We start from the raw sequence: 27,091 nt of genomic DNA on the forward strand, positions 1-27,091 counted from the left end.
CGAGAGGATAGGAGTTATGCATCGTCAGAGGCTACCAATGCATGCATGAGGCACAGAGCTCAGGGAAACATGTCTTAATAATCACCTATTAAAACTGGCTAAGGTCGGAAAGTTTTCTTCGCTTGATAAGGTATTAATAAACCTTTTTTAAGCCATGCGCTACCAGACAGGAAGGTACTCAGCTACCCGTTAGCATCCTGCATCCTATCAGCGGTCAGAGCCTCGATCAAGGTCACCTACCAGGCGGGAGGGGGAACCAGAAATGCGTCGCACGGACTTTTTCCCTTCATTCCTACTTACGCGTCGCGTTTTCGCGCGCTTGAAATTTTTCACTTTTCATTTGATCGCGAAAAATAGATATCGTCATTTAAAAATCTATAAGCGTGAAATACGTACTCCAGGAGTAATAATCTTTCGATTTAGGCAATAAAAAAATAATAGGAAACCACCCTATTCTTGATATTTCAGCATTTCATGGCTATTGGATCTGGCAATAGGCCTACAGAATGCTATCAGACATTTATTCAATATTTATCTCATAAATTCATGATTTAAAGGCTGAGGGTACATAATCCAAAGATGGCAACATGATCATTATAGAAATTATGTTGCCTTAAGACATCCTGTGATAAAGGCTGTTTAGTATGAACAGAAATCCTGGAATGAATGCATTTTGAATGTGTACTTTGAGGGGCCGGGAATACAGAATATCGATATTTTCTCACTAAGCACATTCAGTCAACTTTATTTACATGAAATTCCAAATATGTTTCGGAATTGAAATATGCAGTAAAAAAAATAGATTATTTTGTCACTTACTTTTGTCTTTTTTTTATACACCCATAGGTAGGGGCACCGAATTTTCGCGAACCGCGAAACACGAATTATAACGCGAAATTTCCAAGGCTGCGCGAAATTCACTTGGTTCCACGAAATTTCGCGTTTAAGCACTTTTTCTGCGAATTTGGCGCGATATTTTGTACCATTGCCGATAAAAAATACCCCGTCACTTCAAGGTCTATTTATAAACCGGTATCGAGAACCGATCGCATAAAGTCGGTGCTTTGCAACCGGCTCGGAACCGTGGCGAGGATTTGAATTTGGCGCCCAAATCCGAAATGGTCTGCAGCGTATTCATGGCCAAAAAGAGAAAAAAAGTCTTAAAAACGCATATATTACTTTCCGATTTTATGGCGTCCATGTTTTTTTTTCTTTTGAGAGTTGCTTGCTAACTCGCGCATTTAAAGGTTCGTCAGTTTTTCGCTCTCGCCAACATTGTAACATTCTGTACCCGCGGCCACGTAGGCCGCTTTTAAACAATCTGACTTATCGCCTGCCGCCGTCCTCAACACGGTGACGTTCTCTCTATAGGCCTCTATGGATGTCTCCAAACGAGTTCGCGCCGTCGACGGCACGGCGCCCATTTCAATCCGGCCCGGTGATGCGCCGTCTACGAGGTGAAATATACACTATGCTACATTGAGGCCGCTTTCAGACGAAACGACCTTTCGCCGGCCGCCGTTCACGTGAAATTCAGGCGGCTTTCTGACGAGACGACTCTCTGCAACGCCGTGTGCCATGCCATGGACGGCGCCCGCGGAAAATCGTTTCGTCTGAGAGTGGTCTTAAGATTGATTCATGTATATATTTAGTAATTCTTCTACATACGAGCAAAATGCGTTTCGAGAGCCAACTCGTAATTTGATAAACCTATGCAAGGCGTCGAAAAGGGTGGTTATCCTGCACAATGCAACGCCGCATTACAATTTTGCGTTAATTCATGGCCGCTCAGTTTATCCAGTGTCGCTGTACCGGCGTGTTGAGCAGTTTATTGTTTAGGTTATAAGAACTGTGACAGTGAAGCATGCAAATAAGTTGTCAATTAAAGTAACAATTTAAGCTAGCCACATCACAGAATGTATTTTGATCTGACTTACAAGTTACAACAAAAAACCTGGTGAAAGAACCAGTGGCTGCCTGATGTAATGAGACACATTGGTCGATCATGCATTCTTAACAACGTGTTATTTTACTTGGCAAATAAAATTATGGAGGTATTTATCCTGCTGATTAACATCTTTCGTGAAATTATTTTCATTCACTTCTTGAGGTTGTTCATTTAAATTTGCCATTAATTCAGATAATTAGAACTAAGTATCGAGAATCAGTGAGGGAGAACCAGACCTGTATATATCGAGAATTGAATTCTTTTACCCTAGTCAGCAATGCACAGTTTGGAAAAGAAAATGAATCTTCTTTTAATAGCCTCAACATAATCTGTGCAACTTTTCATGTGTGAGGTCCTGAAGCAAATAGGCGTAAAGACAAATATGAAGTTGTCATTCCTTGTACACAGTGACCCAAGGAGGAACATTATTATAGCCATGGGAAGATTATTCAACACAAGGTGTATATCGACAGCTGATGTGATGGACTTAAGCACACTCGTTGCTAATGTCCCCATATTATCATTAACAGAAACTCATGAACTTCTTGGCAATTCTATTTTGAAGGATTATGTTAGATCAGTTCAGGAAGAAGGAAAAGAATTTTCAGTACTTCCACTAATTCTTGCCCTTTAAAATGATTTTCCCCATTTTGTAGAAAATTGTGTGAAAACCCTGTGGATACCTGTGGCAAATGTAGATGCAGAAAGTGGTTTTTCCATGTATGGAAATATAAATAAAAGAACCACTGAACTTCCAAAAAATTCAGAATTAAAGTCAAGTTTGACCAATGGATCTCAATTCCAGTAAAAGAAGGATTCAGCCAATTTTAAATTCCAGAGTGTGCATAATTTCAGATGGCATATTCCAAAAAACTTTTATAGATAGAAGCAACCCATTAGTAGATAAATACACATTAGCAAGTGTTGATATAATTTTTTTGTGTTAGACCTTAAAGACATTTGTTATCAATGTAATAAGTGAAAACCATAGGTGGATCCAGGGGGGGGGGGCACGGGGGCGCGTGCTCCCCCCCAGACCCTCAACAATGTGCAAGATTGTAATATGGTCATTATCATTGCGTTCGTTTTGTATTACGAGATATACTTGTGCCCCCACAGAACAAAATCCTGGATACGGCCTTGCTTGTGCCCCCCCCCCCCCCCCCCCCCCCCAGAAAGAAATCCTGGATCTGCCCCTGGTGAAAACGATACGTTTTTTACATCATGCAGGCCAATGAGACATTGAAATTTAGACCAATCAAAAATATACAACAACAACTCTGTACAACCGTCTGTACAACTGTGGCATTTTTCTAGTGCTATGAGATTGAAATATGTATATTCATAGCAAAGAATATTTATGTTATGTGTATCTAACAAATGCTTAACTTATTCCTTTAGCATTTGATTTGACCCTTCTTTATCAAGGTTTTTACCATTAAAAATACATTTAATATGGTAATGAGCATTTCTATTGTTGAAATTATTGTTCTTGGGATAAAAAAGAATATTTATGACGAGTGAATTTTTATAACGAAACTGTATTTTTTGTGACGAAATGGTATTTTTTTGTGACGAAATTTAAATTTTATGACGACATTTTAAACCGAAATTGACAGATTTTTATAACGAAATTCACAGTTTTTATTCACCAATAATCTTTGCCTCTACCCATAGGATGTTTAGGTGTCCCATTGAAGTTCATAGTCAAAGACTTATTCCTCCAGGTTCCTGGGGTCAACGAAAATATAAAGCATGTAGCACCAATTTTCCCCCTGACCGAATAATTAACAAATGTTAAAATCCAACCAGTCAATAGAAAATACCTGCATGCTATCTATAAATGTAATTGTATCCATCTAACACATACACGTACGTCACTTTAGCCAGTAGAATATGTAATCAAATTCATTTTAATCCGAACACCATTTAAATTTTCTTCCAAACTAAAACTTCTATCAGCAATGATTCTTTTAAAGAACAACTAATTAATCTTTAATAATCCACAATGCCTTTCCTCATCACTCCATGTTACAGAATTCCATCCCTGGTAGTTTGGATTGAAAATTATAATTGCTATAATAAATTGTCTTGAAATTTTTCTAGGGTTCTTTGGTTGATGATGAGTCACTGATACAAGTTTTACAAGAAACTAAATCAACAGCAGAAGACGTAAATGCAAAACTTAAAGTATCAGCACAAACTGAGAGCAAAATTATGGTGGCCAGAGAGGAATTCAGATCAGTTGCTGCAAGGGGTTCAATATTATACTTTCTTATCGTTGAAATGAGCAATGTAAATGTGATGTACCAAAATTCACTGAAACAATTCCTAACGATTTTTGACAACTCAATTACCAAGTAAGTATTGATTAATAGCATGCATTTTATAGTATAAACTATTTCCTTAAAAGCAGGTAAAATGAATTGAAATCTGAAATTACAGGGGTGTTTCATGTTTTTTTATTCTCCATTTCTTATGTGGATTACATTCAATAATGTCTCTCCTTGAAGTATTGAAAAAGCTTAGTATCATTTACCGCTATTCCAATGAATCTAACAAATATTTCAAGCAAACATTTTAAGAGTGGCTATTGAAAAAATTACAGCCATACATTTTAAACCAGTTGTAAATTTTCATATGGGTTTATTCCATATGCGTTCAACACACCTCTCAACCTCTCTCCATTACTTTCGAATGTAGGATTTTTTTGGGCCCTTGGTAGTAATAATTAAAAAAGCTAATCTTTAGGGTGTCTCTACCATACAAGAGAGGGTCACAGAGTAAGGAATTTGGGAAAAATTGTGAAGTATGAGTTTGTATCTTTGTATTACACTCTATAACTCTTGTAATATTGATATGGTATTAAAATGTGCATTTTTTAAATGGAATTAGAAGATCTTATATTTTAAATGATTTATCATTATAAAAAGACATTGATGAATTAAAACAATTCCTTATCACACAAAAAAGAAAATAGCTCTTTGAATCCGAACGAGGCACACCAGTCTCTCTCAATTCCTGGCAAGACAGGTTTCCTTTACTAATAGAGTTTTGGCAGCCTTCAGAATAAAGAGAGAGCTCAGAAGAAGTCCAACCTCCATAGATACCAAGGCATCCTCCCCTGTTGCATTCTACAGGGGTGAAAGATGTGTTGGTTGCTTAGTTAACTTGATTGTTCGAAGCACTTGATGAAAATTTGGGATATCCTGATTTATGTACAGGTTAAATAGAATAATTTTACTTCTGTGGAATTTGTACCCTAATGGCATTTTTTCATTAAAATAATTTGAACAAATATAATAATAATAATTATTATTATACTGTTTAACTGCAGTAAATACAGACATTTCAGTTTTTTCTCTATTGATTTTCCTAGAATTTACAAAAATTGGGCAGGAAAGTTATTTTCAAACAGAGATCTAAAAAAACTATCACTGAAAAAATCCAGCTAAGAATTTAGCAGCACATCCTCACTGAATAGTAGAATAGAAGGCTCCAAAAAATGTGCATGTAACATCTGATCAGAATCTTTCTAAAAAGATGGCTTTTATGAAAGTAATATTAATTTTTTTTAAATGTTAATTTCGATCCACTTCAAGTAAGTCGTTTCAATTTCCTGAGGAATGGTGTTCGAATCTGAAATCAAGGAATGATACACCACATTCAGAATGTGTGAAATTATGTAATAGGATTTTTCCAGGACCTTTCTTTTAATAAGTAATGTATTCTTTTTTAGGTCTGTGAAAAGTACTGTCACTAAAGAAAGAATTGAAAACATTTTACGATATCTTACATATGAAGTTTGGGTTTTTACTCTGAGAAGTCTTTATGAACGTCATAAGCCACTATTTACCCTTATGCTGGCTATGAAAATTGACTGTCATGCTGGAATCATTTCTCATGATGAATTTATGGCTTTTATCAAAGGTAAAGCAAAGATTTACAAAAGGAGAAGATGAAAATGAACTGCCTAAAGAGGCATGTAGAGTAGCATTTAATTTTCCATACTGCAGTAATTAGCCCTAATAATTAAAATATCAGAACTTGATGTCATGTATCATTTAATTATGGTTTTTTAGGTGGTGCCTCCTTGGATTTAAATGGAGTAGCCCCAAAACCTTTTCGGTGGATACTGGACATAACATGGTTGAATCTCGTAGAAATCAATAAGCTGGAGGTTTTTTCTACTCTACTTTCTAAGGTAAAAGTAATTAGATAAATCAAGAAAAGAAGAATGATAACTTATTATAATAATTTGGAAAAGGCACTAAAAATTCCATTTGTAAAGTCAGAGGGTAAAACCTGTGGTAGGTAGCCTGTGGGTAGATAGATAAATTGAATGGTGAGGGGCAAGGTCGGATCCAGGATTTTTTTCTGGCAGGGGGGATCAGAAGGGTCTGACAGGCAAACGGTCTTCTTATTTGGGATTAAAAACTACATGCAACAATTACTGTACGAAATATACTATTTATTTTAGTATAGAAGTTATTAATATAAATAATAAAAATAATATCTAAATAGTAATAACTTTTATATTAAAATATAAAATTTATTAATACATATTTGTATTATAAATCTCATCTATATTTTAAGAGTCGGGAGAGGGGAGGGCACATGCCCTCATGCGCCTCCCCTAAATCCACCTATGGTGAGGGGGGCCTACTCAGGCCTGGCACTGGGACCAGTGGCGTAGCCAGGGGGACGGTCTGGGGGGTCTGGATCCCCCCAAAATGTAAAAAAACAATCATTTTCCTTTATAAAAGAAAAAAAGAATTGAAAAATCATGAATTTACAAAATAGTTATTCAATAAATGAAGTTTTTTTTTCGACTTTCAAAATACATTTTTATCCTTCCTGACACTTGCAGAGAGAAGACAAAGAGTAACATGGTCAAGGTATTAGGTACATTGTACTGGCCCAACATGGCTTAATCTACAGGAACCAGTGTGTCAATTGAGCTAAGCCTGTGGCTTTAAGCCTGTAGCTGGGCAGAGATCTTGCCATAACTGATGTGTCTTCTAGCAGTACTGTTAGTCAACTACAATTTAGATTGCAGTATGTGCCACATCTATGAAATGAATTATCCTAAAAAAGAGAATTAATGACTTAAATCAGTCATGGGTTATATAATTACCACACTGGCCTTTTAATTTTTTCCTGTGAAGACTAAATAACTTAAAGGAAAGGGTGTTCTGACATGAACACCCGTTTCTAATAAAATAATATGGGCACATTGTAAGGGACATAATTGCATGGTGTAAGATGCCATGGCTCTGCCAGTCTTGTCTTCCGAAGGAGTATAGGGAAAGTCGCGCAGAAAAAGGAAGAATTCATGAGTCAGAACAATCACACTTAATTGCTACTTCATTCGCATACCCATGCCGACTGCCCCAAAGGGAGCCGTCGTCCCTCTCATCAGCGCTTCTGTTATTGGATCGAATGTATGACAAGATCACGTTCACAGCATGTCTAACACTTCCTGTGGCTGAAGGGTTTGGATGGTTGGGAGTGTGGGAAACGAAAGGGAAGAAGGAAGCACTGACTTTTGGATGTAAAATGAAATAAGGCAAGGAATATAACAGCTGCCTCTTATAATGGCCAAAAAAAAATAATACAAAGCATACTGAGATCTGTTATGGGCACATTGTGAGAAATTAATAGCAAATTATCCTTTGGTGGAAGTTCATTTTAGTAATTTCATTTAAATTCATTAACAGTGGAAGCTCGTGTCAGTGAGTAGATCACCGAGTCTGCGAGCAGGACTGATTGTTACCACACTGGGATGATCGACTCCACATGGTAGCTGGGCAGAGGTCTTGCCATAACTGATGTGTCTTCTAGCAGTACTGTTAGTCAACTACAATTTAGATTGCAATATGTGCCACATCTATGAAATGAATTATCCTAGCATTGCTGTCTGTTGTTGAATATTTGGGCTGAGAATTTCCTAAGGGTTATACCTTGACTTAAGTGTAAGCTCACAAGGTAATGGTAAAATAAGAAAAAACTGAGAATTATTTTGGATGTGATGACAAAATATTATTTAAATATGCATTCACTCACTCATTGATAGATTTTATCATGGCTGAATGCAGAACATTTATTTTAATTTTAGATATCATCCACTTTGTGATGGAGTTTAGTTCAATTTTTCCATCATCACAAATCTCTTCTCTGTGGCTTTTTTTTAATGATCCATGTATCATAAAATTTCTGATTTAATATACATATATCATTTTATTTTGGATTTATTTTCCCTATTATATAGTAGTAGCATCAATGAGATGAGAAATTTTTGCTCCCAGGTCTCTCTCTATGGAATATTTTTTTTATTTTTTATTGTTTCAATTAAATTCAGTACAACTCTGTTTTCATTTCAAAAATTCCTGAATCATCCTAAATGAGATCAATTTTGGTTGTCCGAGTAGGTTCTGAAAAGTGAGGTTTTCCAATTTGGGTTTGATTTTTGCAATTTTTCTTGCTTCAAAACTTTACTGACAAAAATTTTTAAAATACTTAAATATTATTTTTTTTAAATCTGTGTTGATCTACTGAAATACAGTTCGTATTTTGTAATTTTAACAGTAAATCATTATTTTACAAAAATTAATGCTTATGGAAATGATTTATGATGCCAATTATGCCGTTTACTTATTAGATTGAAACGAATGAGAAAGAGTGGAGACATTGGTATGAGAAAGAGCGCCCTGAAGAGGAGCTGATACCCTGTGGCTACCAAAAATCCTTGGATGTATTCAGAAAACTATTACTGATTCGCTCATGGAGTCCTGACAGAACTCTGTCCCAAGCCAGGAGATATGTAGCAGGTAAATGAAACTCTGTGCATAAAACATGAGGCATAGCAGATAATACAGAGCATTCTGGTTAGTTGGAACTCATAGGGATTGGTACACTTTGCCTCAATCTAGTGGTCGCCCCTTTTATCGGAGATATTTCCAAATTTTACGTAAATCCTCATGCATGAGTGTTGAAATGCAATGAAAGTACTAATTTAGCAATATTATTATAACTATAATTTTGAAAAATTGTGAAATTATGTTGTGGACTCTCGTTTTTATGAACGGCTTTATTGCTAAGTTTTCCTTATTACAAAATAAAGTGATGGTCCTGAGCATAGGGGTATGCTAGCATATGAATAGAATTAGAATTTTATAATTTCTGGGCTAAAATTGTTTGTTTTAGATAACCAATTATGTTACGTTGATAGTAGAGGTTTCCAATGGATTAGCAAAATTTAAGAGGGCACTAAATGCCCAAAGTATGAGAGTTGTGAATTATTCAAGAGAAATTAAGATGGGAGTTGAGAGTCAAATTTTTTTTTCATTGTGAGAGGCCTCTAGAGGATATTCTTTTTCTCATGCATATTAGGAAGGAATTAAAGCTGGGAAGGTTTGATAATATGAATCTCCAAATTTTTGGTCCTGCGAACTTTGTATTAACGAGTGTCTACTGTGAACATATTTTCTAAAATTCCCCGAGTCTTATAGATATTACATGCATTTCTCTCAGCCTCCACAGATTGGATTGACTCCTTTAAATAAATCCTACAGAGAAAAAAATCCACCTTTGAGCATAAGTTGGATTGTGGATATTGTATTGGAGTATTTGATATGTTCCATTTCCTCCCCATTGTCCTTCAACCTCATCAAAATAATCAGCTGTCAAAAATTTTAGATTTTGAATTTGAAGAAGCCCTTAAGTATTCATCAATAGCACTCGCCTATGCTCAGCTTCTTCTCCATCCCCACCATTTTTATTGATGTTAACTAATCAAAGTTATTTTCATAGCAAGGTGTCCTTGTCATTATCTCTACTGAGATACTTTGTACAATGATTCCAAATCAGTATGAGTTAATTCCTATCCATTTCAGTTCTTTAATTGGTTTATAGTGAATAAGTTTTCTTGGATATTTCACTATTACTTATACCACTAGTTTCAGTAAAAGCAATGGTATAAGTAATAGTGAAATATTCAAGAAAACTTATAATGGAATACCTCAAAGTTAATAATGAATTAGTGAATTTTATGGTGAATACATTTTCATTATCGCATTCTACCATTTCCAGAAGTTTATCTCTTGAATGTTACAAAATGAAGTGTTTTTTTGTTACTTATTATTAGTAGAATAGCATTTGAAGTCAATTCTCTGCTCCTGATGTTATATGTGTGTGAGTTCTTTCCCATTGATGCTTTCAATCTCATATAAATGTCATAGTTCTAGCGCATACTACTACCAATCCTTTCCTTCTCAAGCTGCGTGGTGATCATTTAGAATTAGTTTATTTGATATTGAAGTTGTTGAGTTTCTCAGTATTATGACTGGTATGTGATACCCATATACTTTTATGTATTGCAGAATCATTAGGCCCTGAATATGGAGAGGCATGTATTTTGGACTTGGAAGTAACGTGGTCAGAGTCTGAGCCAAGGACACCATTGATTTGCATTCTATCTGTCGGGTCAGATCCTTCTTCACAAGTTGCAATACTTGCCAAACAGAAGGATATAGGTTGGTTTCAATGCATGCATGTGTTTCATTTAAATGATGTGGATCAATTATTATAAAAATTCATAGTAAAATTTCATTTCTTCCCCAAAAATTATATTAAGGGTGCCTTATCATTTGTCTTTGTGGGTGAAACAACAGCATTTCCTTTTATTCTGCCATAATATAGATTAAAAAAAAAGTTGTTTATGACCTTGTGCAAGTGAACAGAGTGAGAACAAGTGATAGGTGGTGTGGGTGGATAGGAATGGATATGTTAGGGTTAAAGTGGGTGAATTTGTTGAGGGAGTGATACATGGATAAACTGATAGCTGGTGGCTGTACACCCATGTCTCGTATAGCGCAAGGGATGCGTTCCTTGGGGTCTTTGCGCTATACGAATTTGCGTTATACGAGAGCGTTTTAACATTGGGAAGATAGGGATGCGTTCCTGGTAGCATAGGTCTTGGGTATTGAATTTCCTCTAAAACATATATATTCCCATAAATAGCCTTAGAAAACATTATTTATATAAATATTTATAGTTTAAAACATCTTTAAAAATAGTATGCATGCATTTGAAGACTTTTATTCACGTTAAAAAAAATTCTTACGTGCTTTTTAAATTCCCTCCAGTCGTGCGGGTGGGCTAACATCTGCTATCTCAGGGGATCGTAATGCGTTGCCGGCAGTTGACGATTTTTCAAACTTGTCTAAAAACAACTATTATGTCACCCAGGCCCTTTTGTCGCTCATCAAAATGACAGGAAAATGCTACTTTGAATGCCATTTCATAGCTAGCGGAGTTAAAGAATGATAAATCATTTTAATTTGAAGTCCTCCGAGTCATTATAGCAGCTACGTGAAACAGTCTTTAAATGCCTTGAAACCTGACCCAGGTTTTCCTTCCCTGAAAATGAATGAACGAGATTGCATTCTTTTCCAAAACAATATTGTCTCGTCAACACTAAAAACTGGTTGAGGGGGAAAGGAGCCACTTTCAATCACAGCTTGGAGTTCATCAGAAAATGTTGCGGTGACTGCGCTATCAACACTTGCAGATTCACCTGATATCGCCGCACTGAAAATACCTGCTTGCCGTTTAAATTCTGGAACCAACCGGAGCTTTCACTAAATGTCTCGGAGCGATTACCACTCTCGTCTTTTTGTACTGATTCACTATGAACTTTCCGTATGTGTAGACCGCTTGGCTGAAGTTGGTGCGGCTGAGGTCACTGATGTTTTAACTTCGTCTTTATTCAGAATAAGGCATCGTGCGTTTAAACTTCCAAGCAATATCGCTTTGACGTTCTCCATTTTCAAAGCAATTGACCTCTTTCAATTCCTCTTCTAGGTTTATAGTTTTTCTTGATAAATTCTTGATTTTCTACACGCATTCCTATTTTTATGTCATATTCTCTTGGTTTTTACTCTGTATGGCTCTTTCTATATCACCTTCCACTGCTGAACTGTATTCCTGAGACGTAGAAGGCATACGACTGCGGGGAGGGAACGAAGCCATTGTGTTTGAGACTCTATAGCGGAACCTTTTGTGTGTTGATGCTATTCATGCGCCACTCGCCCACCGCTCCATTTCTCCCCCGTGAATACCGATGACCTTGAAGGCTTTAGCGTAGACTCTCTACCTGGAAGTCAATCGCCCGATTACCTATGACGGCAAAAATACGTCTCAAACCGTATTGCTGAAAAAAACTCATGTCTACTAGCCCCAAGCTTAATTAACGATCTAAATTATTCATTATTATTCTGTTAAGGAGACGAGATAAATTACTTCGGTAGGCCGGCTATCTTGACCCAATGACGAGTAATACTTTTGGCCATTGCACAGCAATGGATTTCGAATAATATATAAACAAAAAAGAAGATTTGAGGCAAGCAATAATATGAATATGCGTAAAATGATAGAAATTTCGTGTGTACTTAGCGCAAGTTCACGTTTTATCACGAGAGTGTTTAAGATTTTTGATTAGGCTACACTGCGTTGCAATGTTTCCCCGAGGAACGAATTTGCGCTATATCGAAATTGCGCTAATCGAAATTGCGCTATACGAGACATGGGTGTACATAATTTAGTGTTTTTGACTGTACCCAATGCGTTATATCTAGGGATGGACGGATCCAGGATTTTTTTTGGATCCGGATTCGGACCGGGTCCTTGACTTTCGGAGCCATATCTTTCGGATTGGATATTTTCAGATGCAAATGCATTTTCAAATTCCTGCTATTAAACAAAGTAATTATTCAAGTATATTCTGGGTACATACAATCAAAGGAATGCTTTTTAGATTTTCATGCACATTTTAATTATTTTTATAAATTAAAAATCATTTTTATAGGCTTTCAAGTTTTTTAAAACATCTTTACATACTCAGGACCTAAACTGTTACGTTTGGGTTTGGAAATGAAAACAGAAAAAATCCACTGACCAGTGGCGCAGCGACAGGGGGAAGTCCGAACCCCCGAAAATATAAAAACACAATTACTTTCCTTCATAAAAGGAAACAAAATATTGTAAAATCATAAATTTACAATCTATTTCTTTGAAAAATGAAGTTTATTTCAATTATGAAGGATGTTAAAATCAGTTTGAAACCCTCTACTTTGGAACATGTTGTTTAAAAATTTTCCCCCTTACGAAATTCCTGGCTTCTCCTCTGCTACCGACTTAATTCAAATTTTCCTCACGTGAAGTAAAATCTGATGCTTTCCCGGCGAATATTTTCGAAAAAGGCTATTTGGGCTTCCATCCAGATGGTCTCCCTTTATTCTGCCAACGTTTCAGAACACGAGTCAGGTTCCAAAACGTCGGCAGAATGGAGGGAGACCACCCGGCTGGAAGCCCAAATAGCCTTCACCTCATGCACGATTCCCCCGAATTTGGTCACTTTCTCATCGTATACTGACTTGTGTTCCACCCGAAAATGCTTCAGTATGGTGAGGTGGATTTAGCACTTCCTTGCGATAATTTCACGCCACAGTGAACGCACATGGCATATATTGGTTCTCCTTATCTCAATAGAAATGTTTCTACACAATGAAAGAAATTTTTATCAGTATATCATTAAATCAAATTGCAACTGCACAATCTGCGGTATTAACAGTATTTAAAACAGCATTAACATCATGTGCGACGAGGTGCTCAATCGCTCAGCACAAGGAAGGGGTGGGCAGCAGAAGCGCCTGGAGGTGGAGAGGAAGGAGTGCGTAAAGGAGAGGTGGAGGGGAAGGAGCGCATAAAGGAGAGGTGGAGGGGAAGGAGCACGCTCCCTGTGTATTTCAAGCAACAAGGCTACAAATGAGGGTGCCAAGGACGAACAAATCAGATCTTGCTTCAGTGACGTCGTTGGCTTCAAAGCAAAGCTGGGCACGCTACGTGATATATGCAGTTGGCGTTTCCAATCCGTCTCTACTTATTTGAGGAATTAATGCTGCGCTTGTTTCTTTGAAAATTGTGCTGTTTGGACAATGTTGCATATTAGTATAGTCTAATTGTAAATAAAGATTAGCTGATAGGAGAACGGAGTGGAGAGCTGCGTCAAACCAATCCTAGGATTGTTGACCAATGATGATGAATTGTAAAAAGAAAACTTAGTGGCAATCAATTAGAACTGAAAATAAACAGAAATATCGTCAGGAATACATCGCGTTTGGTCTAAATCTTTTTTAAATCTCGTGCATGTCATCTAATTTTTGAAGCTATCGAGACATCTTTGGGCCCAGAAAGTCACTCACCTATCATTTGTCGTCTAGAAATGTAGAATTGAAGCAGGTAGGCCAAAAAAAGGTCAGTTGGTGAGATAGGATAAGGATGAAACACGCTTCAATTGTTCTCGTGTAATTTGATATTTTCCTTAGAAGACAATGATTTATGGTCCGGGTGGTTTCGGAAACAAAAAAAATAACAGAGGCAAAGGCTGATGGACGGCCGAGGGTGGTTTTCTGAAATCTGTGATGTAGTTACTTTTGACGTGGTTATTATCTTACAAAGCTGGGATTCCCCCGATGATGGTTCAATCTCTTGGGAAGAGTCACACTATGTGCCAGTCGTATTTTGCCTTTTTTATTTTCCACGGCTGAAATTCTGCTACTTAACCTCTGCGAGAGCTTTCAAACAAAACGGTTCATGAGTAGGACAAGAATCACATGCGACGGCACATTCTAAGAGAGAATCAGGACTATTTCCACCCTTATAAGGGCGTTGCATTCATTGAAGTTATTATTTAAAATTTCAGATCCAGATCCAATGTCTTCCGTGACTTTGGATCCTATGTATCTGATGAAGGGCAATATCCCCAGGTATTTGGATCCGTGGTATCCGATCCGACCATCCCTAGTTATATCAGTTGGTATAACAGTTCATGGCGGGAGGAAGGTTTACAAAGTAGGGGTTTTTCTTTAGTTAAGGGGCTTTATATTTTAATAAAGTTATCATATTATTAAAATTCAAAGCAGGATAACATGTGTGGCTGATTTTGAGTATGATTGACCCTTTAGAAATTACCATGGCATTTCTGATCTCCAATGCTTTGTAGATAAGCTGGGGTTTAAAATTTTTCACTTTTGCCATTACATGTCTTTGGCCAAAATTGATAAATTTTCTCAAGGTTACATGCCCTGCTATCTCTAACTTCATGGTTGGTCAATTTGAATGATGCACTTGTGTTCTTCTTGTTGGGTTTTAACTAAACATCTGGTTTCATCAACATATTTTTTGTTGCAGGTTTGGCAAGGTATCTTGTACACTCCCTCCTCTTGTGATGATGTGGTGACCCTCACTCTCCCAAATGCTACTCCTAACTTTTCTATGTGGCTTGAATTCAGTTTTTATTTCACGGTTACAGGGAAAGCTTCCTATTATGTGTGTGACTTCACAGACATACGGGAGAAAGACTTCCTTCAGAGCAGGTTTATCTAAGTGTGATGATCAAATATCTTCTTTCAACCCACTCTTATCTTTTATCCTGATTTTAAAAATGTTTTTGGAACCATTACGAGTGCTCTGCTCTGAAAAATTGACTTATTCCTGTGGAAGGAGTGACTAGCAATGGCCACAAAATGTCAGGCAATAACCAATTTACTGAGCAGGGTATAACCAAACACTCTAAATGCAGCTGTAATGACCCACGAAAGCTTTAGCTGGTAATATGAATGATTGATGATACATTATTAAAAAAGCAAGGATATCTTACATTCAATTTCATGAATCTGTAATTCATTAATTCTTTTTATAATTGGATAATTCTGCTGTAAAATCTGCATTCATTGTTTTTTTATTTTCTTGGATGTAAACTATGCTTATTTTGATTTGATCTTACAGTAGTGGATAGGAGTATGATGCTACCAAGTGAACAATTATTGGGAATATGGCTGATTATTTATTTTCTTATTTTAATAGCTATTCGCTCGGTATCAATGGGGCAAGGTCAAGAGTTGCATGCTCGTCGTTTGATAGCAGAAATGATGTCTGTTGGAGGCTGGGTTCTTCTTCAAAATATTCATCTCTCATTACCTTTCTGTACTGAGGTCATGGATGCTTTAGTGGAAGCTGAAACTGTGCATGATTCTTTCCGATTATGGATGACAACTGAAGTTCATCCCCAGTTTCCCATTGGATTACTGCAAGTAAGCTAATTTTTATCTCTCTCTTTGAAATCAGTGGGCTATGGAACCAAATGAGTAGAACTTCCTGATAGTTCTTAAGTTCAGGCATAGGAGATTCTTTTCAGCATACCCTGCTAAAGTCAAATTTTACAACTGTCAAATTTCAGACTGGGTCAAGTCAACATAACATACAGAGAACTGCCAAAACTTGAATTTTTGCAAACCCTAGTAAAATACTCTCCATCAGTTATTGCAGTTGGCCAAAATTTGGAGCTCAAGTTGTACTGTCTTGTGTGTTTTGTTGACTTCTATGAAGTAAAATTGATAAGTGATTATTGTTAAATATTAGAACTGCCTAAATTTATGTAACACAGAGAGGAAAACAAGAAATCATCACTCTTTAAAAAATATTATGGAAACTTGAGATAAAAAGGTAATACAATCGACTCTTGTTATTACGAAGTTCACTGGACTGAAAAATTGGAGGTTCGTAATAATGAAGTTCGTATGAACATTTATTTTAGGAATCGTCAAAATACAGTAGAAGATCGATAATCCGGAAATCTATTTAACGGAATGATCTAAACAACGGAAGGTTTTCCCGGAGTTTTTCAAAATTTCTATTTTTTAAGTTGCATCGCCGAAAATATGGCTATCTAAGTGGTTAAATCGCCGTCTCAGAGCCTGGCTGTCTTCTCGCTAATCCCAAGAGATATAGTCAACTAATTTGCCGTTATTTTCTGTAAAATATTTCATTTCGTGATCCGGGATCCCTAGATGTAGTGATTTCGCGCAAAAGATTTCACGGAATCAACGTACCATGTATATTCCTCGAACTTTCCGGACTTCAGTAGAGGGATGAAAGTGGATTGAAGTTTACATTGTGCGCGCCGCACGCCCAAAATTACTTCAAATTAATCCGAGGAGATTTGCAGTTAAAATAAAACTGTAAGGAACATGAATGATAACTGCTTATTTTCTTACGATTGCCTTCTTTTTCACTCAATGAGCTCCGACCGTCAGGAAGAGGAATTCTATCGACGTCTTTAATCTGCATGCGCTCATTTTGCAGCAGTGAGAATCAACGTATTGCTTAAAACACATTTTTTCAGCTGGCATATTCCCTGGTGAAAGCACTATTTTCCGATCAGAAATTTGCCTTTTTTGAAAATCTACGAGCGAAATTACCAGTTGCTTCAATCAAAGCTAGTAAGTTTATCGGTTTGTTTTACTCTCTCAAATATCTATTAAGCGTATCTCCCGTCAGGTAAGCTTTTCTGAAATCCAAAGTTGCGATAGTGATAGGATGCCTTCGAATAGGTCACCCGTTGCCGGAGTTGAAAACGCCGGTGAATGCGAGGCTCTCGGAGACCGCATTACCGCGTTGGAGACGATGGTGCGGGAACTTCGGGCCCAGTTTGAAAGGGTGGCTGATACCGCTGAGGGGAATGGTCCGAGGGGTGGTTCTTCGAAAGGTCGCCGTGCCACAGGGGCTGCACGGGTTCGCCCGATTGCAAATAGCGGCTGGTCGATCGAGAGCCTTCCTCGAGGTCCATCTCTCGATGACGGGGTCACGTCACCCCGTAAATCTGAGTTTTGGAGGGTCGTGTCTCGGAGGGACGGTGGTAGTGTCACTCTAAGACGGGGTTTGGGGGATGCTGAGGCAAATCCCGTCCCCGTCTCGAACAGGTACCAGTTGCTGTCGGATGGAAACTCCGAGGTGCCTGACGTGCCTACTCCTACCCCGAAACCGGCACCTAGGAAGGGGCGTCAGAGTGGGAAGGGGGGGATCATAGTGTTAGGGAGTAGCAATGTCCGTCGTGTGATGGTCCCGTTACGGGAGAGGGCAGACCGCGAGGGTGTAAGCGACCGTGTAACGTCATGGTGCATCCCTGGTGGCGGTGTTCCTCAGGTGACGCAGGCGGTTGGTGCGGCGGTACGGGGCACGAAGTGCTCCAGGCTGCGGGTCGTGGCTCATGTCGGCGTCAATGATGCCACCTTCCGTGGATCTGAGGAAATTCTAGATTCCCTCCGGGATCTGAATTCCGAAGTGAAGCGGGTGGGTGGGACCATTGGAGTCGGCATTGAGCTTTCGATTTGTAGTCTTGTCCCGAGGATCGATCGTGGTTCTCTGGTTTGGAGCCGAGTGGAAGGCATAAACCAGAGGCTGCGTCGTTTCTGCACGGACATCGGAGCCTCCTTCGTGGACCTTAGGCCGGCAATCCGATCGTGTCGGATCCCTCTGAACCGTTCGGGAGTCCATTACACGGCCGAGTCGGCTAGTCGTGTAGCGAGTAGCATATTTGAGCACTGTAGGTCTTTTTTAGAGTAGAGAGTAGGGCAGAGTGTAGATATATTAGTGGGTTGAAAAATAAAGGGGTAAGTTCAAAACTTTTCACAGACAAAGATTCTTCCAGAAATGAGAATAGAGAAGTAGAGAGAAAAATCAGCGTTTCAGGTATTACATTTAAGCACGAGAAGCGTCAGTCGAGCAACACGTTCAAAGGCAGTCAAGGCTCAAGTCATTTTGATAGTGTGACAATAAGACATGCATTTCCATTTATCAGCGGTATAGAGCCTGTGAATAGTCTATTCGACAAAAGCAAATCAGAATTATTCCCGAATCGCAATATTACTACTTCCGAAGTTTTAATCGTGGCTGTGGTTAATTGCCGTAGTTTAAGAAATAAGATTCCCGAATTCCACCATTTAATTCATAGTACGAAGTGTAACGTCATTTTTGGAACAGAAAGTTGGCTAACAGATGATGATTCAGACAATGAGATCTTCCCAAAATCGTTCACTGTTTATCGGAAAGATAGAATTAATCGAGTTGGGGGCGGAGTTTTTATAGCTGTAAAGAATTCAATCGTCAGCCAAGCGATAACCGTAACTGAGACCAGCGTTGAATCTGTGTGGTGTTTAATTAAATGTCCAAAATTCAAAACTATTTTATTATGTTCGTATTACAGACCACCTAACTCAGATATAACGTCAATGTTGGATTTTCAAAATCAAATAAACAGCGTAGCATCCAAGTCAGTGGCGGTTTGCCCATAAGGACTCTCGGACGCCGCCCCTCCCAAATATTTGAAAAAGTAAAAAAAATAAATATCCATTAATTTATAATTATACATCTGATTAATCAAAGCGTTTTTTCAGTCCCATACATCGAAAGTGTTGGAAGAACACGAAAAGAAATAGCGCGAGAAGTTCGTATTTGTAGCCGTGGGGCGCTGGCCAGAACGTCCCAATCCATCCCCATGCAGTTATATGGAGAGTGGTAGTGGTGGGGGCCGCTGGTGCTATGACGCGTCTAACGTTGTGTCTTATAGAAGTCTTGGGACGTCGTCCGAAAATGCGCAGAGCGACGAGTGAGCTGACATCGCTGCGCAGGCCGGCGGGCGTATAATCTGGCGTCTACTTGGTGCTGCCACAGAAAAGGGGCGTACGGAATCAGAATGGTCACTGTACTGGGTGTAGTTATACGATTTTAATTTTTAATTACTGGTAGGTATTGCTACAGTAAATAAATTATCCCATTATGCTTGCATTTTTTGGTGTTTGAATTCCGGAACACACAAAATCCAACCAGTTAAAGGCCGTATTGACGAAGGAAAACTATTCTCTAGTATTTGACACAGTTCTGTTATGATTACGAATTTCAAGAACCTTGGGGAAACTAATATTATAATATTTAGGCCTTAACAATGTATTCATATCTTCCCGATGATTAGAAATGCGGTATTTATTTTTCAGATAATTTTTTTCAAAAGACCTGCGGTACTGGGAAAAATCAGTTAACATCTCCTACTGATTTATAATTTAAGAAATAGGTGCGTGCGTGAAAGGGTGAAGGATTAAATATAATTTAAATCGTTAAGCGCGACTTTAAATAGAGTCATTCAATTAATGTCATGAAGTGCCGCGTACAATGCACCTTTTGTGTGTAGGTTCATCATTTTTCTAGCCGTCCTTGTTGTATTAGTTCATGTTCACCTAATTCCTCAGAGGCAGAGCGGTAGCTGTCTGACGGAAAATGCCCACTTGGGTCTGATTTATGTGGCCTCGAAGAGTTCATATCAGTGCGGAAATCCTTACAGCTACCATCTGTGGCTCAGTCGAGTCGTCTTCTTTTACGATCTAGAACTTATTTTCTATTATATCATGGCAATGATTTCGAAGACACGGTCATTCCAAATGCGACCCGTTGGCGTCTCGTGTGTTTACCACATATGAATCTTAGACTCAAGGAGATGGTCCGTGACGTCCTTTGTTTGCTTGAATGCCTTTGCTGACCTTAAATTCGTCCCTCAGCTGAATCAGCATTAGTGGACCACGACTTCTATCTCCCTTGAGTCGTCCTTATAGTAACGGCAAGACTCTCGGAAAGAACGGAGTGAAATGAGTTCAGACATCATTTTCGAGGAGTTAATTGTGCGTAATTGCCGATTAAGAAGTTTCTTAGTGCTGTGTGTACATTCAAGAAGATAATTTTGAATTAATCAACAGTGCTCGTTTTTTTAAGGGAAATATAGGGAAAACTTGTCCCAATTCTGTGTCCAGGCACCTTGTTCTTTTTGGTCGTATTTTTCGTCGGCCTATTTTGTGTCGTCCCTTGTTTATTTATAGACTAGTGCCCTTGCCATGTGTTTAATCAGAAAGAAATTGTTGTCCAGCGCTGATTTCAACGAACGTGTAATTGATCACTTTGCTGGACAGAATGAAAGAAGGATGGACTTTTGCAATATAACTAAAGGCCTGTGAGTATTTCATATTTTGTTTAAAATGTGTGAGAAATGTTTAATTGTTGATTTTAAATCATGCTGTATTCAAGAAGCAACGCGAACACCGCCATCAAAGTTTACATCTGCAATAGCAAAGCGCGCGCATTCTAGTAGTGTTTGTTGCCTAGTGGAAGTCATTGACACTCTCCTCCCTCCTCACGTGTTACAAGTGTCATTGCCACCTAAATCATTGCAAATGTTGAATAGATTTGACAAATAACGCATTATGATTGAAAAACGAACACCATAAGTGTATTGCGGGCATATCCGCACGAAGAATGTAGGCGCTAAAATCTAAAGTTACGTATTTTCGTTTGTATTTGCAAAATATCGCAGCAAATATATTTTTAGCCTTCAAGATCATTGATCAGTATCATCGAGAGTCTGGACTAAGCCGATCCGTATAACCGAGAGTCTACTGCATTTAGTATTTATTAATCAAGCTTTATTAGGAAAACTAGGTATTTGTGTTGAAAAAAACGGAACGTATGGCATCACAGAATTTAATTCCTAGATTGCCGTAAAAACTTAATAAAATACACGAAATATTAAAAAATTATGACCCCCCGGTGGAGTGCGCCCCCCCTAGCATTTGACTCACGAGCCGCCACTGATCCAAGTATCCGGAAAGAAACTTGATTGTGGGTGGAGATTTCAACGTACCTTCTATAGATTGGGAGACTTATAGCTTCATTCCTGGTGGGAGGGATAAAGTGATCTGCGAGGCTTTATTACACACTTTCACATCTAATTCATTGTTTCAAATAGCATCCGCACCAAACAGAGGAGAAAATATTCTTGATTTATTAGCGACAAATATACCACATCAGGTAATAAACGTTGGCACTGTCGAAGGAATAAGTGACCATAGGGTAGTAACTGCAAAGTTTTCTCTAAATACCGCTGTAAACTTTAAAAAAGAGCGTAAAGTTTTCATTTTTAAAAGAGCTAATTTTGATGGGTTTAAGAGTCATATGAAAAATGCTTTCCCCGAGTTTCAAGAATCAGTATTAAAGTTAAATGTAGAGAATACTTGGAAAGCTTTTCTTTCGCTCGTAACTTCGGGAATAAATAGCTACATCCCTAGTAAAATAGTAAAAGAAGGCAGCGAACCGAGATGGTACGACGCGGAAGTGAGAAAATCATTGAGGCGACAGAGAGCGTGTCATGCTAAAATGAAAAAAGTCAGCACGGATTTATCCGCTAATGAACGCGAGCTAATAATTAAAAAATATAGGATGACTAAAGCCGCCACGAAGGAAGCGTTCAGGAATGCGTTCACGAATTTTAAAAGAAAAACACTAGTAGAGCAGTTACAGGATAACCCAAAAGCATTTTGGTCATATGTTAGGGAAGTTCAAGGTAAACGATCTACCGTATGTTCGCTGAGAAACGACAATGGAGATGTGTTGACAAGCAGTTACGATAAAGCCAATTTATTAAATTCCTACTTTAAGAGCGTGTTCACGGAGCCTTCCGAAAACTCACCCGAGACCGATGACAAACCCTGTATACATAAGATGCCACCAATTGACATTAGTACGCTCGGAATAGAAAATATATTGAAATCGCTTAGTCCAAATAAATCACCTGGTCCAGACGAAATCCCTTCTCGCGTATATAAAGAACTAGCCTCAGAACTTGCCCCCTACTTGCAGTTATTATTCAGTAAATCCATCAAGCAACACGAAGTACCTAATGACTGGAAAATCGCTAATGTAACGCCTATATTTAAAAGTGGAGACAAGGAACAGCCATCTAATTACAGGCCGATATCTTTAACGTCCATCTCTTGCAAAGTCCTTGAACACATCGTAGTCAGCTCGGTAATGAAACACCTAGACGCGCAAAACTTATTAATGGGAAATCAACATGGATTCAGGAAAAGCAGATCGTGCGAAACTCAGTTAGCGCTTTTCGCCCACGATATTTTAGTCTCCGGGGAAGACAACATTCTAGTAGACGCGATTTTTCTTGATTTCAAAAAGGCATTTGATAAAGTACCCCACGGAAAGTTAATAATAAAACTGAAATCTTATGGTCTAGACGAAGATGTCATTTCCTGGATTAGAGAATTTTTGAGCGACCGCGTCCAAAGAGTAGTATTAGACGGTGCAGTCTCCAATGAGGTTAGAGTCACTTCTGGCGTTCCTCAGGGTAGTGTCATTGGCCCACTCCTATTCCTTCTTTATATAAACGACATTGGCGAAGTAGTGCAGAGTAAGTTACGATTATTTGCAGACGACGCTGTAGTTTACAGAGAAATCCGTTCCAGCAAAGATATAGATGAACTAACGAATGACCTTGCTGCTATCCAAGCTTGGTGCGATGCTTGGCAGTTAGAATTAAATTTGGAAAAATGCGTCGTAATGAATTTCTGGAAGAAGAATAACTCCCTACAGCGTAACTATGTCATTCGGGGCACTCAGTTAAAGGCAGTTGAATCTGTGAAATATCTAGGGGTTAGACTCAATAATGATCTATCGTGGAATAAACATATTCGAGAAATAACCGGTCAAGCTAATCGTAAAATGGGTTTTGTTAAAAGAATATTAGGAAAGTGCGACGACAAAGTGAGAGAAATTAGCTACTTTTCCCTCGTTAGACCACATTTGGAATACGCTGCCAGTGTTTGGGACCCTCATGAAAAAGGCTTAATAACAGAGTTAGAACGCGTGCAAAGAAGAGCTGCCAGGTATGTGAAAGGTCGTTACGATAGTCTTGTTAGTGTAACTGACCTCTTAGATAAACTCGGATGGGAATCTCTGTCGGACCGTAGATTGAAAAATAGACTAAACCTTTTAGATAAATTCAAGAGCAGTGTCTTTTCTGACGAAGTTAACCATATCTTGCGAACGCCAACGTACTACGGAAGATCAGATCATATAAATAAAATAAGAGAGATAGATTGCAGAACTGACAGATTCCGAATGTCATTTTTTCCACGATCAATAAGAGATTATAACGGCAGCAATAGAACGCGTAAATAGATTGCATGACTTGTAGTGTAGCCTACTAACCTATGTAAAACTTACTGCATGTTTCTGAATTTCTATTCTATATTCTATTTCTAACAGCATATAGTAGTATAGTTTGATATTATACGGGACGTTTCTTGGACGGTGTGGTGTGCATGTGGGAGTCCAGATGCATGCTGCATGCTGGTGATTGATCACCCCCTGCCAAACGCCCTAGAGGTGGCTCGCAGGGTAATTTGTAGATGTAGATGTAGATGAATCGCGGGAGCCCTTTAGTAGTTTTAATATTGGATATGGCAATCCCTTTTCACAAGTAGATGTTCTCAAAACATATTTAACCCTTCCTAATGACCCGCGGTTGAACCTGAGATTGCGATAATTAAATCCAAGAGAAAAATGAAAGGCCACCATGCATTGCATTCTCGAGTTGGTCGTTGGGCGGGCGACCCCCGCCGCGAGGCCCTAAGACTCTCCCTATGAGTCATGTGGACTGGTCGAAAACGTCGACTGCACCACTCCACCCTTCTCCCAAAGACATTGTATTCGCCGCAGGTCAAAAATGACTCACAATGTCCCAATGACACGCCTTGTCGGTCACGTGAAATAGTTCTCGCAACATAATGTAACTCCGTGGGTCTCGTTGTCAGTTCTTTTCAGCTTCAGTAACAAGGCGTTTGCCATCAGATAGCGTTGTGCAGTTTGTGTCGTTAAGTGAATAACCCTGCAATAGATTGATTTTCATCTCTATTGGTCATGGAAGCAGCGATCGGATCCAAGAGAAAGAGGAAAACTCTCTCCCTTCAACAAAAAGTGGAGTTATTGAAAAAATTGGATCGAGGTGTTAGTGTGTTAAAGCTTCGTGAGGAGTATGGTGTCGGGCAATCGACCATTTATGACATTAAGGGACAGAGAGAAAAACTTTTGCAGTTCGTTTCGGAGTCTGACTCGTTGGCCGGAATTTCCAAAAGAAGAAATATACGGGGGCCGAGTAACAATGAAGTGGATAAGGTGGTATACGAATGGTTCCGGCAGCGACGAAGTGAAGGAGTTCCAATTTCCGGAGGAATAATAATGGAAAAAGCTAAATATTTCCACAAGGAATTACAAATCACGTCACCGTGCGAATATACGACAGGGTGGCTACAAAAATTTAAACAGCGCCATGGCATTCGATATCTGAAGGTTACCGGAGAAAAACTGTCAGCAGATCACGATGCTGCGGAAGATTACGTCAATGAGCTGGCAAAGTTGGTGGATGAACATAATCTTTCACCGGATCAGATTTACAACATGGACGAGACTGGATTGTTCTGGCGCTGTCTTCCCCGAAATACGTTCGTTTGCCGCGATGAAAAGACTGCGAGCGGAGCGAAAGAATCAATGGAAAGGGTCACCATCGCAGCCTGTTCCAATGCTGCCGGGAGCCATAAATGCAAGCTCATGGTCATCGGTAAAAGTGCAAAACCACGCGTATTTAAGGGTATACACCAGTTTCCTGTGATTTACAGAGCCAATAAGCGAGCTTGGATTACGCAAGAATTATTTAAGGAATGGTTTCATACTAACTTTGTCAAAGAGGTCCGAAAAAATTTCAAGGCTCTTGGACTGCCTGAAAATGCAAAAATTTTATTGTTGTTGGACAACTGCCCTGCTCATCCTCCAGCAGAAACTCTCGTCGAGGAGAATGTTATAGTGTCTTTTTTGCCGCCGAACTGTACTGCTCTAATCCAGCCACTTGATCAGGGGATAATAAATAGCCTTAAGTGTCACTATCGAAGTGAAGTTATGAAAAATATCATCAACCGTGACACTGCTTTCTCCTATGAAGAATTTAAGAAGGAATTTACCCTTAAAAATGCAGTATGGTGTATTGCCGAAGCGTGGGATAAGGTTACTCCCCAGGTTTTGAAAAGATGTTGGAGTAATTTGCTGCCGGATTTTCAAAACCGCTGTGAGGAAACTGACGACATACCAGAATTTGATGGCTTCCAGGGTCCGTCGAATGATCCCGTTTCTCATTTTATAAATTTTGTGAAAGAGCTGGATGCCGACATAAGTGATGAAGATCTAAAAGAATGGAATGCCTGCGACAATAATGCCCCAGTGTACCAAAGCTTGACCGATGGAGAGATAATGGATGCAGTCACGGGTTCGACAGTTGATGAAGACGTGACCGACAGTGACTGCAGCTCTGATGAGGAGAAAATTACTACGTCGGACGCAATCACTTATGCAGAAAAACTCATAAAGTACTTGGAGCAGAGGCCCTCTTCTTCCAACGATATGGAGGTATTACACATGCATAGGTTGAAAAACAATTTAATACAAGAGAGACGCAGCCGCTGGAAACAGGTCAAACTTACCGACCTCATGAAGAACGCACCAACAACCAAGTGCGCGGATGTTGCTGCCACAGATACTGCGTGCCACTCCACCCATGGCAAATAAATATCCAATGGACGTAATGGTAAGCAATTTTTTCAATTTTTCGGGATTCATGCCGCTAGGGAACGCGTTGTTTATGAAGTTAATGCCAAGTAGATTTTCCAAAATACTCGCGTTTTCCGCCCTTAAAAGATTAGCTGCGACTATTAATATTAAATTGAAGAATTAACATTCAAATTCGATTGTTATTTACGGTAACGTACTCGAAGTGGGATTACCTCCGATCGGAGGATTTGATAATTACCGATAAATGTATGCTAGTAGTCGTGAAAACGACATGGAATTTGCGATAGCTGCATGTTGAAAAATACGGAGAGGCAAAATGTTGATATTCCAGTCGGATTGTAAAAATATTATTTGCCATATTTATTTCATTTACAGTTGGCCTTATCAAGAGTACCTCTGCGATTTACGGACGAAGAATATTTTCAAATGTTTTGAACCTTTTTTTAATCACAGATGGCAAATAGATATCCAAGATTCTCACCATAATATATATTCAATAAATATCCAAGATTCTCACGCCTTTCATCATGAATTTTATTGAGTTTTTCTTGATCCCTTACTCAGCAATACATCATTTCTGTTGATGCCAATGCACGTTCCGGAAAAAAATATTTTCCGTATTGCAGTGTTGCCTGCATCCAGGGAACAGATCTATTTACCGGAAATATCTTTAATCCGGAAAGGGTCTGGTCCCACGCATTCCGGATTATCGATCTTCTACTGTATAACATACTTTGTCAAAATTTTTTGTCTCTTCAATATCCCATGCTTCAAGTCGCATTATGGAATAGCTTC

General features: G+C 38.7%; 2 protein-coding genes across 2 annotated transcripts in view; both read left to right on the plus strand.

Annotated features, from left to right (window-relative positions):
- Positions 1–27,091, plus strand: part of LOC124158523 (dynein axonemal heavy chain 5) — a 174,866-nt gene that overhangs the window by 115,550 nt on the left and 32,225 nt on the right. Inside the window, exons 64-69 of the mRNA XM_046533651.1 lie at positions 4,055–4,308; positions 5,688–5,878; positions 6,031–6,152; positions 8,610–8,778; positions 10,330–10,482; positions 15,875–16,101. Of these exons, the coding sequence (XP_046389607.1) occupies positions 4,055–4,308; positions 5,688–5,878; positions 6,031–6,152; positions 8,610–8,778; positions 10,330–10,482; positions 15,875–16,101 (1,116 nt within the window). The remainder of the gene's footprint in view (positions 1–4,054; positions 4,309–5,687; positions 5,879–6,030; positions 6,153–8,609; positions 8,779–10,329; positions 10,483–15,874; positions 16,102–27,091) is intronic.
- Positions 24,345–26,780, plus strand: LOC124158512 (jerky protein homolog-like). The gene is made up of 2 exons (XM_046533640.1): positions 24,345–26,312; positions 26,672–26,780. The coding sequence occupies exon 1, from the start codon at positions 24,599–24,601 to the stop codon at positions 26,291–26,293; it is 1,695 nt and encodes a 564-aa protein (XP_046389596.1). The 5' UTR covers positions 24,345–24,598; the 3' UTR covers positions 26,294–26,312; positions 26,672–26,780.

Source organism: Ischnura elegans, chromosome 1, assembly GCF_921293095.1.
Source record: "Ischnura elegans chromosome 1, ioIscEleg1.1, whole genome shotgun sequence".
Classification (NCBI taxonomy): Eukaryota; Metazoa; Arthropoda; class Insecta; order Odonata; family Coenagrionidae; genus Ischnura; species Ischnura elegans.

Coding starts and splice junctions, on each gene's coding strand:
- LOC124158512 (XM_046533640.1), top strand. CDS start 24,599: ATGGAAGCAGCGATCGGATCCAAGAGAAAGAGGAAAACTCTCTCCCTT.